The sequence below is a fragment of the Macrobrachium nipponense genome, chromosome 35 (genome assembly GCF_015104395.2).
Source record: "Macrobrachium nipponense isolate FS-2020 chromosome 35, ASM1510439v2, whole genome shotgun sequence".
NCBI classification, from domain to species: domain Eukaryota; kingdom Metazoa; phylum Arthropoda; class Malacostraca; order Decapoda; family Palaemonidae; genus Macrobrachium; species Macrobrachium nipponense.
In genome coordinates, this window is record NC_061096.1 from 43,986,376 (window position 1) to 44,011,999 (window position 25,624).

General features: G+C 43.0%; 1 protein-coding gene across 1 annotated transcript in view; it reads right to left on the reverse strand.

Moving 5' to 3' along the window:
• Nucleotides 1-737: 737 nt before the first annotated feature.
• Nucleotides 738-25,624, reverse strand: part of LOC135208716 (phosphatidylinositol 4,5-bisphosphate 3-kinase catalytic subunit alpha isoform-like) — a 75,096-nt gene continuing 50,209 nt past the window's right edge. Inside the window, exons 16-20 of the mRNA XM_064241195.1 lie at nucleotides 13,024-13,270; nucleotides 12,009-12,126; nucleotides 11,303-11,454; nucleotides 10,325-10,430; nucleotides 738-4,990 (exon numbers count right to left, since the gene is read on the reverse strand). Coding sequence (XP_064097265.1) covers nucleotides 4,835-4,990; nucleotides 10,325-10,430; nucleotides 11,303-11,454; nucleotides 12,009-12,126; nucleotides 13,024-13,270 — 779 coding nt within the window. The 3' untranslated portion in view covers nucleotides 738-4,834. The remainder of the gene's footprint in view (nucleotides 4,991-10,324; nucleotides 10,431-11,302; nucleotides 11,455-12,008; nucleotides 12,127-13,023; nucleotides 13,271-25,624) is intronic.

Consider the following 25,624-nt stretch of genomic DNA (forward strand, 5'->3'; position numbering starts at 1 on the left):
ACTCTCGAACCCAGCAATTACAGGTGACCTTTGACAGGTGTCTTCCCGTCTTATACCATTCACAACAGTGAAAAAGGTGAAGTTAGTGAACCCCCTCTGACTAAGGCCGATGTCTCGTGGAAGGTCTTTCGGTAAAGGTAGCTATTACCTCAGCAACCAATGGAAACTGAGGGCTCATAAGAAACGCACTAAGACTGGTTCAGTTCCGTCTGGGTTAATGAAATGGGCAAATCAAAGTCTGTCACATGTGCAAGATCTTTTATGGTCAAACAAAACTAAAGTGTCATGTGAAACAATTATTTTTTCCACTCATTGGTAAATGGCACAAAATGTTTCAGAATTGTAACGAGGAAGAAACTTCTATGCTTTTGTTAGCCTTCAGATTTTAGTATTGCCACAAATAACAGGATACTAAAGTTTAGCAAGTCTAGTAGTTGTTTCAGGCAAAGGAACAATAGAATAAGTGTGAAACCTTTCAAAAATAGAATTGAAGGGGCATGACATTAAGCACATTGTCACATCTTGCATAAGTAACAGTAGCCATTGCTATATATATATATATAAAATATATTATATATATATATATATATATATATAATGTATATACATATATATTCATGCACTGTTTCATTTTATTGAATATGTATTGATAGGAGGAAGGCTATGTAGGGCTCTAAATCCTCAAAGTGGGTGGTCCTCAAGTGTTAACTTTCTGCTTTTTAGCAAATTTTTTTGGGATGGGGTTGCTAACCCTGTCTTCTTGTATACTGTATGATACCCACCGCCGCCCACTAATGCTTAGGTTAGTGGTGCAATGGTTATTGAAAGATACTCCCAAATAAATAACACTTTTTATTCCCAAATAATTAACTTTTTCAAATAACACTTATTATTCCCAAATAAATAACTTTTTATATAAGTATAAAAACTATATCTTTAAATTTGATTTGTTGGGGGGAATAAAATCGATTGGATTTTATCTTAAAAAGTTAATTTTGTAAAAGCATTGCAGTTGGAGATTGAAAATCTTTTAGATTTGGAGACAATTTTTCATGGTACGGATGTCCAACACAAAAGTTGTGATTTATTGCAAGTTGTTATCCGTTGGAATATTGGCTTTTATTAATGTTGTAGTGCATTCTTTACTGGTGAAAACTGGGTCATGGGGTGTTGCGATTTTAATTGTATGCTCAAATGTGTGTACCTATTTCTTGATGGATAATGATTGATGACGTTTTTTTTTTTTTAATACTGAGACAACCATAAAGTGGGCTTACTTCACATTTTTTGCCATTTATTCATTACACTGGGCTTCAATAATGATATAAAAATGTATAGCAATTTTTAGGTATGATTATGCTTTTACAGATAGCAGCTTTTTCTTAATTAAATTCCTGTTCATGTCTACATGAGCAGGACTCTAGAATTGCTAAGTTATGCTTCATGTACATTTTTAGAAGTAACTGATCCGCCACACAAATTCATGTTCTTCATACATTAGCAGAAGGGTAAAAAAAAAACACCAACTAACTAAGTACTTCATGCTATTCATTAATAGCCATTCCAAAAGTAAGACTAGATACAAAAGTTATAATAAAAATATCAATTCACTGATCTGACACACTATGTTGAGCCACAAATCCATTAAGTACACATAGGTGCAAAGTATAAGATACAGAAGATAACTCTTTTTCAAATAGAGATTGATATCACAACAAGACAGTCATCAAAACATTCATTATAAATGGTGCTTATCCAAAACAAATGGTGCTTTTCCAAAACACACTAGATTTTTTTAAATACTACAAAATGTTACATGAATTTCACCACACCACTGCAAATTCAGATGCATACATGTCTTCAAACTTCTATTTACTGAAATGTGATGCACCAATACAATCCTACAAAATTTAAAATAGCTTTCATGTTTCATGATGAATACAGGGGCCTTATTTATGGTAACTATCAGAACATGACATCTGTCAAAAATGGAATCACTAACAGAAATTTCCCTGCCCACTCATTATCACACCCAATCTGTAACAAACATTTACATATTAGGGGCTAGATGGCCAAAACCCTAAAAATTCAAAGTTTGCAGGTTTGCCAAGAACCAAAGAATTAGTGAATTAAGTACTTTCATATTTCTGATTCTTAAATCTAAGGACAAATGATGAATATCAAATACCTAACACCCATAGTTCTACATCAATTGAGGCATAAGGGGGCTCCCTCCTAGGGCAAGGGTTACACACTATAAATGATAACTTCTGCTAATGAATCTATTCTTGGTTGATGCTCAAAATAAAAAATTTCTGGAAAATCAGACTTACTGTATATCTTGCACACAATTATTCAGTGCTGAGAATACCTTTTGAGGGGGAATGGAAATAAGAAGCATAAATCTCACTACATAATGTCATGTTAAAAATGGAATGCATCTGTTATCTTTTAACAATTATATATTTTCCCTTTTATTTTGTAGTTGAATAAACAGTTTAAATATTAAAAATTTTGTTTCTTGCAAATGTCAGGGATACAGTTGTGACCCTTCCACTTTAGGGAAAAACTCATGTACCTTTTGACTCTTATTATAGGATTACATTTGATGACCTCTACAGAACATCTAAATCACCAGTCATTGACAATCTAGAAAAAGTATATTAATTTAAAGTACAGACACTACATCCACATGATGAAATAATTCTGGTAGACAAATACCCATTAAAAAACTGGTTCCATCAAGCTTATAATATCAGTGTACATATTGTGGCTAATTGTACATACATATAGTAAAGCACAACTGCTGTTAAGAAAAACACTAATTGAAACACTATTGAAATATCAATTAAAAAATAACTTATTACCAGTAACTGTCTTACAAAGTTCAGTACAGACAAAACTAAAAAGATCAATCCACCATTAAACATTTTTCTTATTTCTTTTTTGAACAAATTACTTCATTCCTTTATAATATAACACCTAAGAAAAAGCACACTGACAATAAGTTACACAGAAATAATCATTAGTCTCAATGCGAAAATTGTTGGGTAAATAGTGAGACAGTTTCAGTCCAAATTTTATGCAAATGACAGATATTTTTATAGATACTTGTCAGAGAACATCTTAAATCCCACAAATGAGAGCAAATATTAAGTTTCATGACCTTTTTCTCAACTCCAAAACCGGTATTAAATTTCATAGTATAATGCAAGGAACTGCCCCCACTTTGAAATTCAAACTATAGGAAAGTTTAATTGTTAAGTACTTTTGTAAGATGTGACCATAGTCATTTGTTTTTGTCATTAACCATGGCCATACAAATTCAAATTCATTTCCTATAACTGATAGGAAATTTAAATTGTCTACTTAGTTGGTTCTAAGAAACATTTTTAACTAAATCAATGACCTAAAACTCTGACTTTAAATGGACTGGCCCAGAGAGATCTTTCTCTTGTTCTTGTAACTTGGACTGGGTCATGGCAAGTGGCCATTTAAGTAAGCATGTGTGCCCAGTTAGCAACCAAAATAATAACCACTTTTACATATTTTTAACCAAGTGACAAGATAACATGAATGCCCATCAATCAATCAATAATCAGTTTACGTAGTAGTAATGGAAACCTTGAATATCACTTACCACTAAGAATTCATTCACCATGAAACTGAGAATTGATTAAATGTATACAAACATCTCTGAAAGGACAACATTGTCAAAAACAAACCATGAATATTTAAATATATACAGATTCGTAATTTGTACTAAAGTTGAAAATACTTATACATTAATAGGATGGAAAGTAGTGAACATTTAGTTCCAAGTACCCCAGCAAAGTAAGGCCACAACCAAGACAAGCTCTGAGAAATGCAGAGAATGTGCCATTCATGAATGAATTTTTCCAAAATATTTTCCATAAGGCAGAGGTCAAGAAATATCATAAGGATTTAACATTTTATAACTGTTTTCGTCAGGGTTAAGTCAAGTCCATAAACATGGGCTTTCAGTGTTGCAATAATACTACATATTTATAACAGATTCTCTGGATAAAATTTCCTTCATATGATTACTTGATATGCAATAACCTCCACTTGCTATGGAGATATTTTAAAAGACAAATGGCAATTCTCACATATTTCATAAAGGCACAGAATAGTTAAGCATCACTGTATATTTGGAAGCACTACTCTTGACAGGAAGTATTCATACTTCGCTTCGTAATGCTGTAACAAGCAGCAGCAGCAACTCCCCACAACAGCGAGTCACTTGACTGAGTAATACAACCTAATATCCTCCACTAATGAACAGGTCTAAACCCAGAGTAAACTATTCTTTGCCTTATAAAGTGCACTACTTTGAATATATGCGTAATATTCATTTCAATAAAAATTATAGTCAGGACATTTGACTTCAGAAATTTATATCCTCTTCAAAGTGTATAAATGTACATAAAATATTTACATATGAAATGATTTACAAACTTAGTGACAAATAAAATTAATTTACAAGTGAACATATGTTGTGCTTTGTGTTGTACATCTTTTAGGGTTCAAGCAGTAATATTTTCTTAAAATAAAAGCTAAGTATAATAAGAAATGAGTAAGACAACCAAACTGATAAACCAAATTCAAAGCAATTATATTCACTTGCATGTCACAACATGTCTAAAGGCTATTTTTTGGTAAGATTTGAGGCAGATAGCAGAGAATCGGTTTTAATAAACATGGGAGAACTAATATAATATTCAGTCTTGAATTTTGTACTCATAAACAACCTATGATATTATGGATACTTTGAGTGAAGTCAAACCAAGAAAAGTCAAAGATTTCTTAGCAGTTACCTATGCTTGACAGAGTGAAAGAACCAGTCAAGCTTTGTAGTCCATGCACCTCCATATGCATCACAAAATTGTTCCTGAAAATATTGGAGGGCTTCCTCCTCAGTTGAGTTTACTGCTAAGGTTTTACCCAAGTATGCAAGATCATCTGCACTCTGCAATGAAAGAAATGCATCATGGCTACCATACCATCCTTGAATAACCAATAAAAGACTATATGAATGAATGATATGGATTAACCTGACAAAAATGCTCTCCTAAGTACTAAGAGAACTTTCTTATCATGGAAAAATACATTCAATTCCTGACCTTACTTTGAAAGAGTCTTGCTGTGGCGGAATCACAAGCTGCAGAATCCCCCCCCCCACATATACCTAATCAGTCCAGCTGCCAAAATCCACCCTCAATCACACTTTCTTCATTACACAACAAATACAGCAGGACAATTGACCTAACAGCTACACAAAAACAAAACAAAAAACAAAAACAACACAAAACACACGTACTTACCTACATTCCAGTTACTCCGGGGCTATCCTGTGCTGTCCGCTGGTCGAGGACACAACATCATCATCAACAACAACAACCAAGAACAACCACCAAGGACCACAACTACACAACAACCACCAAGGAACACAACCAAAAAAAAACTCAAAAACACAACAACCACCAAAGAACACAACCACCAAACAACACAGCAACCAACCAAGAAACACAACCTCACATATCACAACAAAACACAACAAAAGACCACTGCACAACAACAACCAAAGAACACAACCACTAAACAACACAGCAACCAACCAAGAAACACAACCTCACATATCACAACAAAACACAACAAAAGACCACTGCACAAACACAAAAATCACAACAGCACAGGCACAACAACTCTAATCAAACAACACTAACCTAACAATCACAATAACAACAAAAACACACAAAGCTCAACGAACTCCCAATTCCTTCAAAGACCGCTGCCGTCACTAATAAACCTCACCAGTTCTTACTAAAGACTCGCTTAAGACTGACCGAAAACTCTCACTCAAAACACAGACCTCCCAACACAAAGGCCCAGAACCTATCGACAACCAATTCAGTCATTAACCATCCATACAGCAATTACACCCTCTCTCTCTCTCTCTCTCTCTCTCTCTCTCTCTCTCTACACACCACACACACACACACACACACACACACACACACACACACACACACACACACAGACGTGTCAAATGGAACTTCATAACTCCTCCATATTTCCTCCCCTGTTACATTTGTTTGACAACGTCCCTCCACCTTTCACGCACACCCACACTAAATAGCCTTCCGCAACACCCACGACGCTCAGAATGCAGTCCCCTGGATCTTGTTTGAGGGCCCTCATACACACTCTCAGTTACACCGCCATCAACTTCTCCCAGATCACTTCCAGTCAGACTACCATTACTATCTCCCTCACTACCATCCCCCCAAATCCCATTCACTATCTCATCTACCCCTTCTAACTCTTGTCCGAACATCTCTCGTAACTCTGCCACCAAATCACTTACCTCATTTACACTCCTGGCAAACTCCTGAAGAGACTCATTCATACTGCCAACTACATCCTTACTACCCGATTCCCTTCCTGGTGAAACTTCACCAAACCCTGACAATTCAAACCCACACACGCTACAGGTATCATTCCTCCCCTCAAAGTCATCTGTATTACACTGTGCAGCCTTATCCACCATTTTTACCCTAACACTAACCCCTCTATCATGCAGTTCAAGTTTCTCCCTTTCATTCCCTTTCCTTACCTTTTTCCGCTTCCTTCCATACTCAACCAACACCAACTGCCGATCTTCCAGACCCATTTGCTCACTGACACTCGGTTCACATTTATTCACCCTCAACCACTCACTCATCGCATTCTCCCGAACATACTGCCGCACACTAGAGGACCCACCCAACTGAATCCCCTTTTCACTTAGTTTCCTGAATTCCCAGCCTGACTCATCCTCTTTCGCCTACACACACTCGCCACGTGACCTTCCATTCCACATTCAACACATTTCGCACGCTGTTCTTTACACATCCTAGCATAATGCCCGTTCTTCCCGCAGTTGCCGCAAACTATGTACATACGGGTACCCCGACATCCACTAGCTATATGCCCTACCTGTCCACACCTATAACATTTAATATCCCTATCTTTCTTACACTCACTCACCAAATGCCCTGTTTGCCCACACCCAAAGCACGCTCCTAACGCCCAATGACATTCATTCTTCCTGTGCCCTGGTTTACCACATCTATAACACTGCTGCTGCTCTCGCTCACAACTAACTGACCCTACTCTTCCAACACTCGCACTCCTATCTCTTTTTGGGCTAACTACACCTCACGTTACTTGCCCTGACGCTCCTATCTACCACTCGCTCTGCCATTCGCCTTGGCCCTTCCAAAACTGCCTCCCTATAGCTTTTAAATTCTGGTACAACCTCAGCTACTTCAGTCCTAACACTAACACTTCTACTCTCTTTCATACACCTATCTAACTCGTAATCCTCTACTATTTCTAAAATGTCGTTCCAGGTTAACCTTTCAATCGTCCATCGCATTTTCTCCTTACGTTTCAGATTTATAAACTCATATAGACTCTCTGGTACAGTCGCCAACAACTTTCGCACTAACTCCTTACACTCATTTATCCCTTCGTCCCAAAACTTTTTCCTAGCTAATGTTTCTAACCTACAGACATACATCGACAACGACTCACCAACATTCATTCTTGCCTCCTCAAAATCTTGCTTCCTCCTATATCTAACACTACTCTTTATCCTCTTTGCCTGTTCTACAATCCTAGCTTTTACACTCTCATACGGCACATTCCCTACACTCATAATTACTCTATACATATCCAACAAAAATCCTGTCAAAAAGTTACCTAACTCTCTTGTTATCCCCATATTTTGCCTCACAATACCTCTCATATTCCTCAAAATAGTCCCTTATGTCCCTACTACCATGTTCCTTGTATTGTGCACATCGGGGTACCTTTCTCATATACACAGCCTTTCGTACTTCCAGCTCACTCTCACTCTCACTTTCACTACTTCCATTCTGACCCCTCTTTCACTCTTCCGAATACAGCGAATCCACTTCCATGCTCACGTCCATACCCGTAACTATGCTCTTCTTACCCTTCTTCTTTCTACCTACCTGTTTCCACTCACCGCTATCCAAATCACTATCATTTTCCTTTCCCCAATGTATTCTGACCAAGTCTCATCCTGTCCATCACCCTTACTAACTTTCTTCCCCTTAGTCTTCTTCTTTTCCTCAGCCACTTTCTTATTCTTGTCCTCGGGTTTATCTTTATCCTGTGTCTTCCCCTTCTTTCCCTTACCTATCACAACCAAATCACCTTCATCAGTCGTACTCTCAACCACTCGCTCTTTCGCTTCCTTTACCACTACTGGCCCGTCACAAGACCCAGTAGGCCTACCTCCTACAGCTCCCTCTCCCAAGAATCCCTTCATCATTTCCTGCATCATCTCTTGCACTGCATTTATCATTACCCCCAATTTTACATCCATTTTCTCAACCATTCTCTCTCCGCTCCTTTCACCTCTTCTTTCATTTTCCACTTTCGCACTCCTTAGCTTCTTCTTCCTAGCTTAAACCATTTTTATATGGGGTCGCCATTACGAATGAGTCGTCTCCATCGATTTCTGTCTTGTGCCTCGTTCTCATTTATACCTTTCAATTCCATATCTTCCCTTACACAATCACGCCATCTCTTTCTTGGTCTTCCCCTTCTTCCTTCTACCCTGCACTTCCATTTCCATCGTATGTCTTCCAACATGACGTTCCTCCTTCGTAACAAGTGTCCATACCATCGAAGCCTTCCTTCCTGTATTTTCTTCGATATTTCAGCTACCTTTGTTGATCCTCTTATATACTCATTTCTAATCCATCTTCCCTAGTTACTCCCGACATCCATCTCAACATTCTCATTTCTGCTACATCCATCTTCTTCTCCTCTGTTTTCCTCATACTTGCCGTTTCTGTTCCATATAACATTGCTGGTCTGACCACCGTCCTATGGAACTTTCCTTTCAATTTCAGAGGGACCTTCTTGTCACTTTCGCACTTCCTTAGCAATCCTCTCATTTCCTCTAACTCCCTCTTCTGCTCCTCACACTCTACTCTCAAACCTCTCATTCTCCACTTCCAACCTTCCCTTAGCTTCCCTCACCAACCTCAGCTCCTCCTTCAGCCTCTCTATCTCCTTCAACCCTTCCATCCTCACTTATCCACCAATCACCCAACTCGTCTACCCCAATTGCCCTGCAGCTTACACACAACCAAGCCCTCCCCGTTGGGCGGGGGCGCCAAAAAAATAATGTGGGCGGAATCACAAGCTGCAGAATACCCCCCCACATACCTAATCAGTCCAGCTGCCAAAATCCACCCTCATCACACTTTCTTCATTACACAACAAATACAGCAGGACAATTGACCTAACAGCTACACAAAAACAAAACAAAAAACAAAAACCACACAAAACACACGTACTTACCAACATTCCAGTTACTCCGGGGCTATCCTGTGCTGTCCGCTGGTCGAGGACACAACAACATCATCAACAACAACCACCAAGGACCACAACGGCCAACAACCTACACAACAACCACCAAGGAACACAACCAAAAAAAAACAAAAAAACTCACAACAACCACCAAGAACACAACCACCAAACAACACAGCAACCAACCAAGAAACAACAACCTCACATATCACAACAAAACACAACAAAGACCACTGCACAACAACAACCGAAAGAACACAACCACTAAACAACACAGCAACCACCAAGAAACACAACCTCACATATCACAACAAAACAACAAGAAAACCACTGCACAAACACAAAAATCACAACAGCACAGGCACAACAACTCTAATCAAACAACACTAACCTAACAATCACAATAACAACAAAAACACACAAAGCTCAACGAACTCCCAATTCCTTCAAAGACCGCTGCCGTCACTAATAAACCTCACCAGTTCTTACTAAAGACTCGCTTAAGACTGACCGAAAACTCTCACTCAAAACACAGACCTCCAACAGCAAACAGCCCAGAACCTATCGACAACCAATTCAGTCATTAACCATCCATACAGCAATTACACCCTCTCTCTCTCTCTCTCTCTCTCTCTCTCCTCTTCTCTCTCTCTCGTCTCTCTCTTTCTCTCTCTCTCTCTCTCTCTCTCTCTCTCTCTCTCTCTCACAGACGTTGTCAAATGGAACTTCATAACTCCTCCACATTGCTTACATAATACTGGCTTTTGTGTGACCTACCTTGCCATTTCTCCTTAATTCATAATGCTAATAAACAAAAGGACTCCCTTACGTCGATTAAAAAATAATACAAATTGACAATGTTGGACAGAATTTTGAAAGGTCCTCCAGTCAAATGAACAGAAAGTCTTACCTGCAACTCTGGCATGCCTGTGGACAGCAGTAGTGTGAAAAGATTCACAATCAGTCTATAATGTTTCCGTAATGCCAAATAAGCTTTGCCACATAATTCCTGAAATCTGAACAGAAAATATATGAATAGGCTGACTGCGCCTCACAAGTAAAAAAAAAAATCAATGAAAAGTAAATATGATTTTCTTACAGCTATAATAAATCAATCTTTTATACTTCATATTGTACAATGCATGCATGCATAAACTCTTAAGTGATGAAGTATATTTGCTTTGCTTATGCGTTTATATTCTGAATTCTTGTAAAGTCAGGCACTGATAAATATCTCTTATTATATTATTAGTAATGCTATACATATTTCAAAAGGTAAGCTTCAAAGAACAAATTCCCTTAATTTATTATACAGCTAGACATGAGCACTTATTACACTAATTTTCTTTTACAGTGACTTCTTCATCCTAATTTGCTCTCATGTTGCTGGAGTGACTGTGTTAAGTCTGAAACTTTATACATATTTAACATTCATTATACAGCAAGATTGAAAGTGCTATTGTTTCAGGTGTCACTTGAATTTTTTGCTGTATCTTTATGTGTAATAATAATAGTCTATGGACAATAAATGTACAACTTACTACAGTCTAGTCCAGGGCCAGCCTTTTGCACAGTGGCCCCAAAAGTACCTTTGTCAGTGCCTGAGGATGGCATATAATGTCCCTAGGTTTAGGACTTACCATCTTGACCCCTCTTATATTTCCATACTTTTTTATCGTATGGGTAAACTAGTAATATTCTAATAGCTGTACGTATGCAAATTTCCTCTCAAACAATGTAAAAATAATCAGTAGAAATGTCATTTCATCCCAGCTACTATTTTCACAGCAGATAACAGAACTTATCTTATCGTCAGTAACATTAGGAATTTATCTTACACCCTTTCGAGCTAAACAAAGCTAATGTACCAAAATCTGTGTATTTATACCTTTGAAACTCTTGGCTTTCCTTAGGGTTCTCCGCACCACCTGCAATCACTCTCAGGAAGTCCTGCGTCAAAACAAAGGGAACTCTCTCACGTGGAATCCCAAATTTCTTCTTAAAATTTCCGAGAAAATGACCAAAGTCAATGTGGAAGATCTGGAGAGAGAGAGAGAGAAAAAAAGTTTAAGTATCAGCACAATTTGGGAAAACTATTTTAAGGGAGGACACAGCTTTACACCATTTAGGCATTTCTAAGCCATAAATTATGCAAACTTTCTTTGTAAATACAACTAAATTTAGTTTAAATATTTTGTCCAGCTTTTTCAATGAGGTCGTACCAGGCAAAAAAGTTACATAAATAAACTAGCAAGATGTTAGAACATTACAAGAATCAAAGCATTGTTTACCTCCCACTTTTCCATAATCTTCATTTCTAAAAGTTTTATCTAGGCAGTAAAACAAAGTCTTTGTGTTTTCAGTTACGTGAACACTAATTAGAAAAAGGGAAAACAGTGACCAAATTTATAAAAATGCCATCACAGGTCCTGATCAAGGTAAAATGACTACTGATATGAAGTTTCCAATAAACCAAAATTCTTTTATAATATCAACCTTTACTATCATGAAACTTTATTGGATAAATATAAGAATAATACTGAAGTTCACCAAACAAAATAATCAGAAATGTCTGGCAATGCAAAAAGTCTCACCTGGCCTTCCTGGTTAACCATTATGTTATCTGGATGACGGTCACCAATACCTAAAGCAAACGTGGCGACGCAATAGCCTGCACAAGATCTAGTGAAGTTATCAATTGCTTGTTCTAATCTGTAGGAAATGACAATCAACTAGATAAATGATAAAATATGAAAGCTTCACTCATACTGGTATAAAATAGTCACATATTTTGTTTATAAAAGTCACTTGTTTTTTAATAAAATAGTACCATATTGTGTTAATAAAATACATAAGTTACATACTTGTTAATAAAGTAGTCATATTTTGATATTGCTTTAATTTATCAAAGTAAGTCCCAGTAGGGGTGTAAAATATACCACACTTTCAACTATGTTCAAGGTTTTTGCAACATTAAATTCAGCACCCTGCTGTTCTGCTTTCTACCTTAAGGTTTTCTACCCAAATGTCCCAATTTTACCTTCCTTTAAATTTAATTATCATCTAATACACCTAAAAACAAATCCTTCAGGTCAACCCTTTATGTTTACAAATGTGACACATCTTATTGTACTACTCAATAATAATAATAATAAATCTTGAACTTCAAATCAAAGGATTGGTTTTTAATAAAATCTAAACAATGATGCTGTTTCCAAGTTTTAAAAATTCATCTAGGCCTTAAACCCTGCACTGCTACCAGAAATTTATAACTTTTTTTGCTAAGAAGTTTACTAATCATAACAGAATCAAGAAGAAATGTTTGCTGACAATAAGAATTCCAATGAATTACTTCTAAATAATACAAAATGTACAGCATATATCAAAATCCTTTACAAACACTGGATCACATAAGCTGTTATCTTCTAAATATCAACTGCTAATGAAAACTGTTCTACTAATAATTGTAATTTGTAATTTAATACAACCTTGCAAACCCTACAAAAACTGTACAAGAGATGGTTCATATAGCCATTTTGTACAATGCTTGTATAACCACACAGCTATAATGAAAATTAAATTACTTAAAAGAAAATAATCTGACTATACCTTAATCCTTTATTTTTGTCTCTGATCCACTTGAAGAGCTGAGTAGAATCAACCTGAATTGCACCTAGTTTTGATGTGCGTTGAATGCTATAAACAGTCTTAGCATTGCGTACAACTTCAATAACTCCCATGTTTTTTCCTGTGGCTAGGCAACTGTAAGGCATCATCCTGAGGTCAAGTTCTTCTAAATTCCAAAGATGCTCCATGATGCCAATTACCTGGAGTGTCAACATATCCTGACGAAGGTCTTCAGAGAAAGAAAGAGAGAGATTAATTTTCATAACACATTACTGAGAACAAATTTCTTCAAAAGCACTGAACAGTTTTAATGGGGCCAAAATTATTTTGCAAATTCATATAACACATAAAGTATTGATAATTTTGTTGGGGTAAGGTCTGCATTAAGCTGATTTTTCACATATTCTCATGGGGAAAATGTTTCCCAGGTGTGATTTTGATATCCACAACTATTTTTTAAATTAACCCTTAAACGCCGAAGCGGTATTTTAAAAATTGTCTCTCGTATGCCGGCGGCGTTCGCGAGTGAGCGCCAAAGCAGGAAAAATGTTTTTTTCAAAAAATCACAGCACGCTTAGTTTTCAAGATTAAGAGTTCATTTTTAGCTCATTTTTTTGCCACTGCCTGAAGTTTAGTATGCAACCATCAGAAATGAAAAAAAATATCATTATCATATATAAATATTGGGATATATGACAGTGCAAAATTTTTTACATATATATACTGTAATTGTATACAAATCGTGCTGTGAGCAAAACGGTTAAAGCTAACAAGTTAATTTTTTGTTGTTGTATTGTGCACTAAATTGCGATCATTTTGGTATATAACACATTGTAAAACGATCAAGGCAACACAGAGAAAATATTATCACAAAATGACGCATGAATTCGTAACGCGCGGACGTAAAAAAAAAGCTGTTTTCAAAAATTCACCAGAAATCGAAATATAGTGGTAGAGACTTCCCTTACCGTTTGTTGCAAAATGAAGGTAATTGATTGAATATTACTAGACTGTAAGTGTTGTAGCTTACAATTGCAGTTTTCGACCATTTCGGTCGAGTTAAAGTTGACCGAAGGACAAATTTGTTTCTATTTATCGTTATTTATATGAAAATATTTCAAAACTGATAAAAGCTACAACCATAGGTTGTTTTTTGTTGTATTCTACATGAAATTGCGCACATTTTCATAGATAAAAATTTATGCAATGGCTAACTTAAAATGGTGCAAAACATTAGGACAATCGGACAAAAAAATTCAGATTTTTTTCGGAAGAGTTACCGCGCAGACATAAGGAAAAATGATATTGTTAAGATACAATAAAGTTTGTTCATACTTACCTGGCAGATATATATATTTTTAGTACCCACCCACCTCCCCTCAGGAGACAGTGGAGATAGAAATCTGATAGAAAATGGGAATGGTTCCTGATACCCGCCTCCCAGCGGCGGGAATGGGTACTAACCACCCTAACTCCCACTACGTGTGTCGTAAGTTTTAGAAATTCTGTCGGACTTCAGAGAATACAGCAATATATATATCTGCCAGGTAAGTATGAACAAACTTTATTGTATCTTAACAATATCATTTTGTTCATGAAACTTACCTGTCAGATATATATATAGCTGAATCCCACCTTTGGCAGTGGGAGAGACAGAAAAAGGATTTTAGGAAACATAAAATGTATATGATTGACATCTTGGTTCCTTACCTGTTAGCATAGCTGACTTCGTGATTACTGTCACCCAAGCCTGCTTCTGCTTCACTAGAGTTACCAACAAGGTAGTGACCTGTGTAGTTGGTGCGCTCTAGATGATCTGTCAACGGGGACGGGACCACAATGTGACTAGACCATGACCATACTTCTGAGGGCAACGAGGCAAAAACCACCACCTAAGTTAGCCTAACAACAAACTCCCATATACCAAAGGCTAAAGGAAGGGACGATGTACTCGGCAGCCGACCCTACAAACCATAAACATACAAAATTAAAAACTCACCTACCCTTTTCTATGGGAAAGGATGAGTGCTACCTCCTGCCCCCAAAAATAGTGTCTGCGGCGACGTATGGTCCGAGAGAGTAACAGCTTTCATAGGTCGTTCTCACCTCCCGTAGGTAGTGCGAGGCGAACACTGAGTTACTCCTCCAAAAAGTAGCACTTAAAATGTCTTTAAGAGCCATGTTTTTCTGAAAGGCTATTGAGGTCGAAAATAGCCCTTACTTCGTGCGCATTAACTTTTATTTAGTATCTTCAAGTCGCTGTCTTTGCAAGCAGCGTGCGCCTCTTTAATGGTGTTCCTTAAAAAGAATGCCAGTGCATTCTTGGACATGGGCATGTTTGGTCTCTTGACCGAACACCATAAGTTCTCCGCAGAACCTCGGCAATCCTTCGTTCTACGGATATACTCTCTAAGAGCCCTAACAGGACACAGGACTCTTTCTGGCTCTTGACCAATGATCTCTGCCATACCCTTGATCTCGAATGTTCTAGGCCACGGATTGGAAGGGTTTTCGTTTTTGGCCAGAAACGACATACTCAAAGAGCAGACTGCATTATGCCCTTTGAAACCGACGTGTTTGCTGATAGCCTGTATTTCGCTACTCTCTTCGCCGTCGCCAGAGCAGTTAGGAATACAGTTTTCTTCGTCAAATCTCGTAGAGACGAAGAGGAAAGAGGTTCAAAGCGATTTGACATTAAATATTTGAGGACCACATCCAGGTTCCACGAAGGTAGCTTCGGTAGTGGTACCTTGGTCGTCTCGAAAGATCTCAATAGATCATGGAGATCCTTGTTGTTAGCGAGGTCAAGACCTCTATGGCGAAAAACTACAGATAGGACGCTTCTGTAGCCTTTAATAGTTGACACTGCCAACTTCAGATCGTTTGTTTCAAATAAAGCAAGAAGTCGGCGATCTGGCTCACAGAGGTAGTGTAGAGGAAACTCCTTTTCTCTTACACCAACTTCTAAAGGCTGCCCACTTCGATTGGTAAACCGCGATTGATGATGGTCTCCTCGCTGTGGCGATAGCTTTAGCCACTGATTTCGAAAAACCTCTCGCTCTGGCCAACTTTTGGATAGTCTGAACGCAGTCAGACTCAGAGCGGAGAGGTTTTTGTGGTACCTCTCGAAGTGGGGCTGTTTGAGTAGATCTTTCCTTAACGGAAGAGATCTTGGATAATCCACTAGGTAGAACATCACCTCTGTGAACCAGATCGCTGCGGGCCAAAAGGGGGCGATTAAAGTCAACCTCGTCCCCTCCGATGCTGCAAATTTTCTCATCACCTCCCCCAGGATCTTGAAGGGGGGAAAAGCGTAGAGATCCAGGCCCGTCCAATCCCATAGAAGGGCGTCTACTGCTACTGCTCCCGGATCGAGAACCGGGGAGCAATACAGAGGAAGTCTCGCCGTCCTTGATGTTGCAAAGATGTCCACTAAGGGGCATCCCCAAAGACCCCACAGTTCCTGACATACTTCTTGATTGAGAGTCCACTCTGTCGGCAATAACTGTCCTTGTCGACTGAGGAGATCTGCCCGGACGTTCTCGACTCCGGCAACGAATCTTGTCAATATTGTGACTTCTCTCTCCTTTGCCCAAAGTGGGATCTCTTTCGCTAGAGAAAACAGGGAGCGAGAGTGTGTTCCTCCTTGTTTCTTCAAGTATGCCAGGGCTGTGGTGTTGTCCGAGTTGACTTGAACTACACGACGGGAGACTTTGTTGTGGAAGAACTGGAGCGCTAATTGAACCGCTGCCAGCTCTTTGAAGTTGATATGCCAGGTTACCTGTTCCCCTCTCCAGGTACCTGACACTTCCTCCCCCCCTAGAGTTGCTCCCCACCCCGTGGATGACGCGTCGGAGAACAACACTAGGTTCGGGGTTCTGAAGCTTGAGGGATATGCCCTCTGACAGCTTCCACGGATCGAGCCACCATCTTAGATGGTTCTTCACCTCTTCGAGATGCTTAACTTCACTGTCGAAGTTGTCCTTTTCTGTCCAGCTGTCCGACAGAAAGAACTGAAGAGGTCGGAGGTGTAGCCTCCCCAGGGAAATAAACAAACTTCTCCAGCGGAGGAATGGTCCCCCAGCAGACTCATCCATTTCCCTCACCGAGCATGAATCCTTCCTTCCCTAAAAAGGCCGACACTTTTTCTATGGCCTTGTTTGCTGACGTTCCTGGACGGAAAGCCGAAAAGCCACTGATCCATCTGAATCCCCAGATAACACGATGGACTGTGTTTGGGGTCAGATGTGACTTTTCGAAGTTCACCAGAAGTCCCAGGGACGCAGCTAAAGACAGAGTCGTTTGCAAGTCCTTCATGGCACTGGGTGCTGCGAGGAGCTCGTATGAGCCAGTCGTCCAGATAGAGCGAGATTCTGATGTTGGAAAGATGGAGCCACCTCGCCATGTTTCTTCATTAAGATGGTGAAGATAAAAGGGGCCGTACTCAGTCCGAAACAAAGAGCCCTGAATTGAAAGACCTTCCCTTTCAATACGAACCGAAGGTACTTCATCGATTGGGGATGTATCGTGGACGTGAAAGTAGGCGTCCTGGAGGTCGAGTGATACCATCCAATCTCCGGGTCTTAAGGCCCCCAGAACTGACTGAGGTGTCCTCCATCTTGAACCTCTGCTTCTCTATAAAGAGGTTTAGACGACTTACATCCAGACGGGCCGCCACCCTCCCGATTGTTTCGGTACAAGAAAAACAATCTGTTGTAAAATCCTGGCGTTGCCAGGTCTAAACCTGTTTCCACTGCTCGTTTCTCGAGCATCTGCTCGAGACAGGTCGAAAAGTATCTTCGCTTTGTCAGCGGATACGATGGGGACAAGTCCCTGGGAGTGGAAGTCAACGGGGGCGGCTTTATGAAAGGGATCTTGTAACCTTCTCTATGACGTCGAGAGACCAGGTGTCTGCCTCTCTTACTCTCCAGGCTTCTGCAAACAACTGCAGCCTGGCTCCTACCGGTGACTGAAAGGCACGATCTCTCACTTCTTACCCCTAGACTTGGAAGGGGCTCTACCTCTAGGAAGGCTTCTTCCTCGAGGAGACGATCTAGCGGAAGTCCCTCCACGAAAGGGCTTCTGCTTTTCTAAAACGGTTGGGTTCCTGACGACGTCGAAGGACCACCCGGTACGTCTCGAAGACTAGCCAACAGGTCTTGTGTGGCTTTCTCTTGCAGACTAACTGCCAGATCCTTCACCATAGCTTGGGGGAAGAGATGACTCGAGAAGGGTAGCCATACAAAAGTTCTGTCCTCTGTGCGGGAGAGACAGACTTAGCCGCGAAGTTGCAATAAAGCGACCTTTTCTTAAGAACCCCTGCAGAAAAATGAAGAGGCTAACTCCTCTGAGCCATCCCTGACGGCCTTGTCCATGCATGACAATACACTGGACAGCTCCCCCAAGCTGATCGAGTCTGGCTTACGAGATTGGTTGTCTAAGGCTCCAAGACACCAGTCTAAAAAGTTGAATACCTCTAAGGACCTAAACAGTCCCTTCAAAAGATGGTCCAGTTCGGAAGTCGTCCAAGATACTTTAGCGAGGCTAAAAGGGCCCTCCTTGAGGCATCAACCACGCTGGCGAAATCACCTTGAGCAGACGTAGGAACCTTCAATCCTAATTCCTCGCCTGTCTCATACCACATCCCTGCCTTACCGCTAAGTCTAGACGGAGGCAGGGCGAAAGTAGTTCTTCCTTTTGCTTTCCTAGACTCCATCCAGGCGTTAACCTTCCGAAAGCTCTTCTAGTAGATAACGACGTCTTCATCTTCACGAAACCTGGAGACTTGCTTGTCTTCGACGACGAAAACTGAGAAGGAGGAGAAGGAGGAGCAGCAGGCTGAAAAAGTATCGCCAAACGAATCACGAAGTAGTCTGCCACCAAAACTTGATAATCTGACGAAGCAGACGTAGCAGGTTGTTCTTCATCAACATCCTCCGAAGAACCACCGCTAAGTTCTCCTTCTTCCCTACCCGAGTGCAAGTCCGAAGGAAGAGGCAGAAGTCCTTTATCTCCAAGTCTCCTATCCGAACGATGAAGAGAAGACGAGGGTAACGGATCCTTAACAGTAACAGGATCAGGAATCACCTTTAGAGGCGAACGTGCCAAAGTCTCGGGAACAACATCCGAGTGACAGCGAACTTCCACATTCGCGTCCACAGAGGTCTTACTAGAACGTCTACGAGCGTCCATCTGAGTGTCAAACGTAGCATTCTCTCGAGGCGTTCCAAACCAATCAAAAGCGTTCCCCGACCGAGCGTCCCACGAAGCGTCCAACGAGCGTCCAGCGAAGCGTCCAACGAGCGTCCATCAAAGAGACTCTTCTAACGTCCCGCGAAGCGTCCTTACGAACGTCCCGCGAAGAAACTTGATCAACTGCCCGACTAACGTATCGTTGAGCGTCAACACTGTCATGTCGAAGAGGGGCCGAACGCAAAGAAGTCCGTCCGACAGCTACAAATCGTCGTCAGCAGAAGCGTCAAAGTCGGAACGCCGAGCGTCCTCTCTACGGGAAGATAGAGGAGCATGCAGAGAACTCTCTCTAAACTGGCGTCTAACGTCACCTCTAGACGAACCCTGGGGAGCAAAAATGACGTCTAGAGGGCGAAAGATCAGAAGACGGGGACGAAAAGGAGCCTTGGAGAAGACTGCTTAGTTTCTCTTGATAGGCAGTCTATCGTCTTTCCTTCGACGAGGAACCGTCTCCTTCTGCTTCAGTAAAGCGTCCAGTTGCCGCTGCATCGCAATGATGATCTCCGTCTGAGATGTCTCCTTACGCGGAGACGAGCTGCGCTTGTGAGAAGGAGAGGGGCGAGGGGACGCCTTCTTCCTTCTCCCAGGAACCGCCTTGGCTCTAGAGCGACTGGGGCGCTCGAGGGCGTCATCGTCGGATGACGTCCTAGACTTCTTCTGGGGCGGAAAGCTACGCTTTCCGGAGAAGAATGCCACTCAGACAAAGCATGACGTGAAGCGTCAAGCTCTTGAAGAGTCCTCTTCAAAGGTCGCGAATCCGAACGAGATTCCCACCCCTTGCGCGGGGAGGACGCGTCGGAAGACGAGAAACAATCCTTCAGGATACGTGCTCTAGCACGCTCCTTAGCAGTCTGGGAAGCGTCCACAGGAACTGCTGAAGGGACGCCAGATCGGTGGGGGTTCCCCGTAACCCTCCTTCGGCCTTCGACATGCCCTCTCCCTGAGTCCTGGGAGTCCGGCAGAGGTCCCAGCCTAGAGGCGCTATAGGGCCGATCTGACACCCCCTCCACTTCACTATGGGCACTATCACTGCACTTATTTCGCCTGTTTTCAAGGGCAAGCACTTTAGATTCAAGCGTCTTCATGATCCAGAATAAGCGAAAGGGCATTACCCTCCGCAGACACCACTTGAGGGCCCGAAGGCAACACTACGGGGTTAGGAGACACAAAATCTAAAGGAGGGTTAGAAGGGGATACATTAATACCCTGTCTGCTACCCGACTTACTCCTGGAGGAAGACATCCTAATCCTATCACGTTCTAACTTCTTCACGTAGGATTCATACGTCTTCCATTGTAGTTCATCCAAGCTTTCACACTCAATTACAGCGCAAATCTATATTTACTCTTGCCCCCTACACCCTTTACACGTGTGAGGATCAACCAAGGCTTTAGGAAGCCTAACCTTGCATTCCACTTTCGAACACACCCTGGCGCTAGCAGAACTACATCCAGACATATTTAAGGAAAAATCTAAGCCAAATTCAAAAAACAGTCCAAATCACGTATGCCAAGCTATCGATCCAATCAAAAAAACCAAAAAAAAGTCAAGAGGATACTCAAGCAATGAAAAGTTTTCCAAAATCCTGAGGCGGAGGTGTGTAAACAGATGTTTACGACACCGGCGACAGAAGAAATCTGATAGAAAATGGGAATGGTTCCTGATACCCGCCTCCCAGCGGCGGGAATGGGTACTAACCACCCTAACTCCCACTACATGTGTCGTAAGTTTTAGAAATTCTGTCAGACTTCAGAGAATACAGCAATATATATATCTGACAGGTAAGTTTCATGAACAAAAGTTTAATTCATAAATTCACCATAAATCGAAATATTGTGTTAGAGACTTCCAATTTGTTGCAAAATAAAGGTAAATGATTGAATATTACTAGAATGTAATAGTTTTAGCTTACAATATGACAATTTGTCGAAAATTGCATTTTTCCTAACTATACAAACCTGAGGTCCTTTAACAATAGGAAGGTAACTAGCGGCAGCTGGGACGGTCGTAAGCTTCGAACAAGGGGAGAACGGTAGTTAACTGCTTGTCCGGGTCGTGCGCGCGCCGCGCGCGCCCGGGCGGTGAAGAATCACTTTTGCTTTAGGCCATGCAAAAGTTGCAGAGTGAGGGGTGGTATGAGGTGGGACTATATGTAAAGGACCTCAGGTTTGTATAGTTAGGAAAAATGCAATTTTCGACAAATTGTCATTTGTTCCGATACGTAATACAAACCTCGGTCCTTTAACAATAGGAAGACTCACTTCTTGGTGGGTGGGAAAATCTGAGTCTTTTTGTGAACAGACTGGTGTTCGTCCAACCTTGGAATGCCTCCCTGGTCGTAAGAGCAAGGGAGGGATCCAAACCTCTGTCCGATTGATCGGGGTGTGCACCGCAGGATCAATGGTCAGACCTCTTGAGCCAAGTACTAAGAGAGAGGCAAGCGTATCTCTTCGTACCAGCATTGCAAGAACTTGTTTCCTGTACAGGAGCCAACATAAAGTTATGGGTTTGTCTCAAGTAGGCATCCACTCCTTCCCCCTTGTTGGAGGGAGTGGAGGATATTTGCTTCTATCCCTAACTAAAGGGATAGATTGGGGCTCGGTTGAGTAGCTTACCTGCATCGGATTCCTTTCCAGCATGGTGACGACCGTGACCCTCTGCCCACAGGTAGAGAGAGAGAAAGATGGAGAAGAGAAGCCAGTCGCACTCTCATTCAACCATTCATTCCTACAGTCACACCAGGAATCGATGCTGTTCTGCCTGCTCGGGTGCTGGTAAGCTTACACAACGTGTTGAGCAGCCACCACAGGTCCCAAGGAAAAAGTATCCAAGGACTTGTGGGCAATATTCCGAAGGTAGAAGGACGTGAAGGTAGTCTGGTTGGCCCAGACACCTGCCTTCAGGACCTGCGCCACGGAGAATTTCTTGCGGAACGCCAAAGAGGGTCCAATACCTCTGACTTCGTGGGCTCTCGGTCGGTAGGAGCGTACGGATGTCGTCACTACCATCAGCCTCGTACGCTCTCCTGATCACCTCACGCAGCCAGAAAGAAAGCGTGTTCTTGGATACTTCTTTCTTGGTAACCCCAGTGCTAACGAAGAGGCGTCGACACTCAGGCCTGAGTGTCGAGTTTTCTTCAGATAGCGCCGTAGCGCCCTCACAGGACAAAGCAGCATCTCATCCGTATCGTTGTCGGTGAATCCTTAGGGTTAGGGAGGGGATTGTGAAAGACTCGAACCTGTCGTCAGGGATCGACGGATTCTGAGTCTTAGCTACGAAATTCGGGACGAAATCGAGCGTCACAGATCCCCAGCCCCTGGAATGTTTAACATTGAAGGACAGACCATGAAGTTCCCCTACTCTCTTCGCCGATGCCAGGGCCAGCAAGAAGAGGGTCTTGAGGGTCAGATCCCTGTCTGACGACTCTCGGAGTGGCTCGAATGGTCTTCGAGTCAACTCCTAAGGACGAGAGTCACATCCCACTCAGGTGGCCTGAGCTCCCTGGGTGGGCAAGACCTTTCGAAGCTCCTCATTTAGCAAGGAGATCTCGAACGAGTTCGAGATGTCCAGTCCCCTCAGTTTTAGGACGAGTGCCAGTGCAGCTCTATATCCTTTAACTGTGGGTACTGAGAGGAGCTTCTCTCGGCGAAAGAAATACGAGGAAATCCGCTACCTGCTGAAGAGTGGCTCTGAGAGGAGATAGACCCCGTCTACGACACCAAACCACAGCAAGACGGCCCACTTCCCCTGGTACACAGCTGGCAGAGGACTGTCTGACGTGTCCCAGCATCTCTGTTGCTGCGCTGCGGAAAAGCCTCTCGTTCGCAAGAGATGGTGGATAACAGCCAGCCGTGAAGTTGTAGGGACTGGACTGCTCGGTGGTACCGCTCTACGTGTGGCTGGGCTAGAAGGTTGTGCCAGTGGGCATCTCTCTCGGTTCTTCTGCAAGAAGAGCCAGCAGGTCCGGATACCAAACGGCTTGAGGTCGTTTGGGAGCCACCAGGATCATCCTGAGATTGGGTAAGTGACCAGCGCTCGGCTGATCACTTTCCGAATCAGACAAAAGGAGGAAAGGCGTAGACGAAGATTTGTCCCAGGGGTGTTGAAGAGCGTCCTCTGCAGCTGCCCATGGGTCCGGCACGGCTGAGCAAAAAACTTGAAGTTTTTTGTTGTGCCGGGTGGCGAACAGGTCTATGACTGGACGCCCCCACAGGTTGAAGAGCCTTTCCGCCACTTCTGGGTGTAGGGACCACTCGGTCCCTATTACCTGATCCCGACGGCTGAGCTTGTCCGCTACTACATTCCTCTTGCCTGGAATGTAGCGTGCTGACGCTCTATCGAGTGAGCCGTGGCCCACTCGTGCACCTGCACCGTCAACTGGTGTAGCGGAGTAGACACTAGGCCCCCCTGCTTGTTGACGTATGCCACTACGTGGTGTTGTCGCACATCAACACCACCGAGTGTCCCATCAAGCGGTCTTGGGAACTCTTGGAGAGCGTAAACGCCGCCTTGAGTTCCAGGACATTGATGTGAAGGTGCTTGTCGTGATGGTCCCACACACCTGCAGCCAGCAACTCCTCCAGGTGTGCGCCCCATCCCTCGGTCGAATGCGTCTGAGAACAGCAGCATCTCCGGGGGGGGAGTGCGTAGGGGCACTCCTCTTAAGAGGTTCCTGTCGTCGAGCCACCAGGCTAGGTCCTGCCTCACCTTCTCCGTGATGGACACGGGGAAGTAAGGTGGATCCTTTACCTGTGACCAACTCTCCCTTAGTCTCCACTGGAGAGACCGCAGGTGAAGACGTCCGTGAGGAACTAACTTCTCGAGTGACGACAGGTGGCCGATCACGACTTGCCATTGCTGAGCTGCCTGTTCCTGCCGAGACAGGAACCGGCCGGCTGCCTCCCTGAATTTTGCTGATCCTCAAGTCTGCGGGGCGGACTTGAGCTGCTACCGTATCGATCAGCATACCCAGGTACTTCATCTTCTGCTTGGGTTCGAGATCGGACTTCTCGTAGTTTATCACGATCCCCAGATCGCGACAAAACTTTAGAAGTCGATCCCTGTCCTGCAGCAACGTATCCCGTGCGAATGGGCCCAAGCAGACACCAGCGTGAACACTCTCGTGAACACCTGTGGGGCGGTTGAGAGACCGAAGCAAAGTGCCCTGAATTGGTACACCGTCCCGTCGAAGATGAAGCGGAGGTACTTTCTGGAGGACTGATGGATGGGTATTTGGAAATACGCATCCTTTCAGGTCCACTGAAAGCATGAAGTCGTTCTCCCTCCTGATGGAGTCCAGCACGGAACGTGCCGTCTCCATCTTGAACCGAGTCTGGCGAACAAATCGGTTCAGGGGAGAGAGATCTATCACCGGGCGCCAGCCCCCCGATGCCTTTTCCACTAAGAAAAGGCGGCTGTAAAAGCCCGGTGACCGATCCACTACGACTTCTACAGCTCGTTTGGTCAGCATGGTCTTGATCTCCTGGCCGAAGCAGCGTCGTCCTTTGAGGATCCCAGAACATATGTCTGCAGATGGACCGGGTTGGAGGTGAGGGGTGGCCGAGTTCGAAGGGTAGTAGATATCCCCCCTAACCCAAGGACGTCTACTATCCAGGTCTCGGCACCGTAGCGCTGCCAAGTTGCCCCAATGGCTCAGGCCACCCCCCCACTTCCGGCAGCTGGTGAGGGGGAACGCCGTCCCTAGCGTTTCCCACCTCGCTTCGACTTCTTCCCAGCACCTCCTCGGGGAAAGGAGGGCTGGGAGGAGGGCTGGGAGGAGGGCTGGTTACGGCCTCCTTTACCAGAAGTTGAAGCAGGAAGAGTCTTTCCTCGGGGCTTCGATGGTGGAGTCAGCCGTCTTAGCAGCCGAGGAAGCGCTAGCTAAACTCTTAGGCTTAGCCGCAGATGTACGAGGTTGCCCAGAAACCTTCGTAACTGCCTGGTGAACCAGACGGTCACTGTCATCAGTGCGCCGTCTTTCCACCGCAGCGTCCACCATCTCTCCGGGAAAGAGAGCGGAGGAACTCTTCATTGGTCCGTTACGTAGTCCATTTACCGCTTCACGCCCGGCCCCCTTGGCTACTCGTGTAAGGACAAGCGTCCCTACGACGGAGAACCAAGTTAGCCCACAGGTTTGCCGTCTGATGGGCGAGGTAGGAGATGGCCCTACCTCCAGACTGGCACAGTCTCCTGAAGTTGGGGTCGTCTTCGAGGGCAGCGCCCCCGGCGTCGGCCGCGACCTTGGATACTGTGAGGGACCACAGATCCAACCAAGAGACTGCCTGGAAAGCTGCCATAGCGGTAGCTTCCAGGCCCAGTGCCTCCTGCTGCG